General features: G+C 45.0%; 1 protein-coding gene across 1 annotated transcript in view; it reads left to right on the forward strand.

Moving 5' to 3' along the window:
- Nucleotides 1-1,250, forward strand: part of LOC104277565 (BPI fold-containing family C protein-like) — a 14,618-nt gene extending 13,368 nt beyond the window's left edge. The window contains exon 15 of the mRNA XM_009874235.1: nucleotides 1,209-1,250. Coding sequence (XP_009872537.1) covers nucleotides 1,209-1,250 — 42 coding nt within the window. The remainder of the gene's footprint in view (nucleotides 1-1,208) is intronic.
- Nucleotides 1,251-2,558: the final 1,308 nt, after the last annotated feature.

A 2,558-nucleotide genomic window follows, 5' to 3' on the forward strand; every position in this document is an offset into this window, starting at 1 on the left:
CTGCATTTAACAGCAATAGTTGGTGAAATATGAGAGGAAGGTGAATCCAATTCTGTGCACCTAGAATGACTGGATTTTTTTAATAATTAGTGATAAGGGGGGCTGGTTAGTTCAGTCAGTTGAGCGTGGTGCTGACAACGCCAAGGTCACGAGTTCAATTCCCGTTCGGTCCCCATGTGTTGCCTGATCTAGTCGACAAGTGGCACCCCAAGGGGCAGGGAGGCTGGATTAAAATGATCTCTAAGGTCCCTTCCAGCCTAGGCCATTCTATGATAATCATAGAATCATAGGATGTGTTGGGCTGGAAGGGACTTTTAAAGGTCATCTAGTCTAACCTCCCTGTAGTGAGCAGGGACATCTTTAGATCAGGTTGCTCAGAGCCCCATCAAGCCTGACCATGAATGTCTCCAGGGATAGGTCTCCACCACCTCTCTGGACAACCTGTTCCATGGTTGAGGCTATTTGTCAAAAGAAGTTAGTGAGCTCAGAAAATCGTTTTTGTCCTGTGGTTATTCTTCTCCACATTGGGTCATATTCTGTGCCCCTCACAACACTCCCTAGCCCAATCCCTCAGTACAAGGACATTGCTGACAAATGAACTCACCAAAGTTGGTTATATTTCTCCACTTCCTTATCAGCTTCCCAATGATTTTCAGCTTTGCAGAGACAGCCTCAAATCCTTGTTTATAGCTTATGGTTAGTAGGAAGAAAGACACTTCTTCACACTTTCCATAGATAATCACATTAGACTGTGACGGGCTGCTCTCTGTAGGTTCATTGCTCTCTATGCGCTAACAATGGGGAAAGTCCTAAGGACAAGTTTAGAGTATATAGGTAACACTTAAGCGGCTCAAATTAGGTAAAAATAATAATCCAAACTTTTGGTAACTGCCTAGCTGTCTCAACACACAGATGGACTTTACCATGTATGATCTTTGGCTGTCCCTTCTCTTGCTAGCATGGTGCAAAGGGATAGCACACAGGGAGAGATAGGGCTTCTGCAAAGTTCAAAGGACAGAGCTTAAAACTTGTTACTTTCAAGGCTCAGCTGTTTACAGCAGATTTTCTGACCTTTACCATCAGGTTCAAGTTGAATGTAAAAAAAAAAAAAAAAACCCACACAACAACCAAAAAAACCAACCCCAAGACAAAAAAAACCACTTCATTTTTAATTCATAGCACTTCTGTGACTGTTCTTCTCCCCACAGGGCCATGTGTTGATTTCTACTGATGTCCACTACAAACACTAAAGGAGAAGAGAGACCCTTTGCCAAACTTGAACTTCAAATCAATAATATGACTCTGAAGGATAAACACCATCCAGTTCTGTTGAAATGTGTGACTTGAGCTCTTACAAGGGCAATTTTGTCTTGGTTGGGGATGAAGAAAATGTGGCGAAGCAAAGGAAGGGCTGTATGGGGTGGTAACAGGCAGACCCAGAGGAGAACCTATGACACATGCTTTGCATTATTTATTTTGGAGTTAAACTGATTAAAAAAATGTTTTTAAGATAAATGCCTCTCTTGAAAATAGTTTTGCTTATACATTTCTAGAAAGGTGCTGCAGTGTCTCAAAAGAAGGAAGAGCAATGTGCTGCTAGGGCAGACATGCCTGCTAATGTTTCTATTACAATGATCTTAAATAACTTCATTCTGAACACAATACACCAAGTATGAAGTGAGCCCTCTCCAGGACCAAGACGGGAGAGGGACCTGTCCCAGTTACAATGGAAACTAAAATCTTACCAGTGTCTTAACTTAAACTCTTAGCATAAATCGTAACAAAGACGCAGAAGCAGTTCAGGAAGAGAGACAAGGAGGCACAGCTCCTGGTGTTGATAGTCCCTCTCCTGCTGTGACTCTTCAAATACTTGTGCCTTTCATGTCCCCTGTTTAGCAGTGCATAGCTAGGTTAAATATTTGAATGTTTCTGTGTGAGTCTTACAAGTCTAATCTTCTAACATCTTTGTCAGTGTTTCTCTAGGTTAAAACAGAGGTACTTTACCTCTTCATTTCAGTATGTTGTCTTGCCCTCTTTCTTTCTCCTCTTGCAATGTAACTAGTGTGCAAATCTCAATACACTTCTGCAGAAGGCTATGATTGCCCTGCAGTGCTTAGGTGCTTGGTTTTGGCCAAGCTGGAGTGAGAAACAGGCTCAGGCCTCCAAAACAGGATAAATGTTCCATTGCTTTGGTGAGCCCCAACCACCCTGTGTGGTGCCCAAACCCTCAGCATCCTCACACTCCTCAAGCAAGATCCCTTTGCAAGCCCAGGCTCTAGGCAGCAAAAAGCTGCTTTCCTCCCACTGAGGTGGAACAGCTGAGGATGGGGTGCAGCCACCTTCTCCCTGGCTGTAGCTGAGCAAACTACCCCCGCCTGCAGCACAGCGGAACCAAAGCACCCTGTGTGCTGCGACTGCTGCCCGGGGCGGGGACCAGAGCTCTCGCTAGCCATGGCCATGGGGAAATCCACTTGCGCCTTCCGCAAAACCAGACCAGGTGCGGGGTGATGGGCACAAACCCGAGCTCCTCCATCCCCGCACCACCCAGGCCTGCGTTC

This window comes from Apaloderma vittatum, unplaced genomic scaffold, assembly GCF_000703405.1.
Source record: "Apaloderma vittatum isolate BGI_N311 unplaced genomic scaffold, ASM70340v1 scaffold4878, whole genome shotgun sequence".
NCBI lineage: Eukaryota > Metazoa > Chordata > Aves > Trogoniformes > Trogonidae > Apaloderma > Apaloderma vittatum.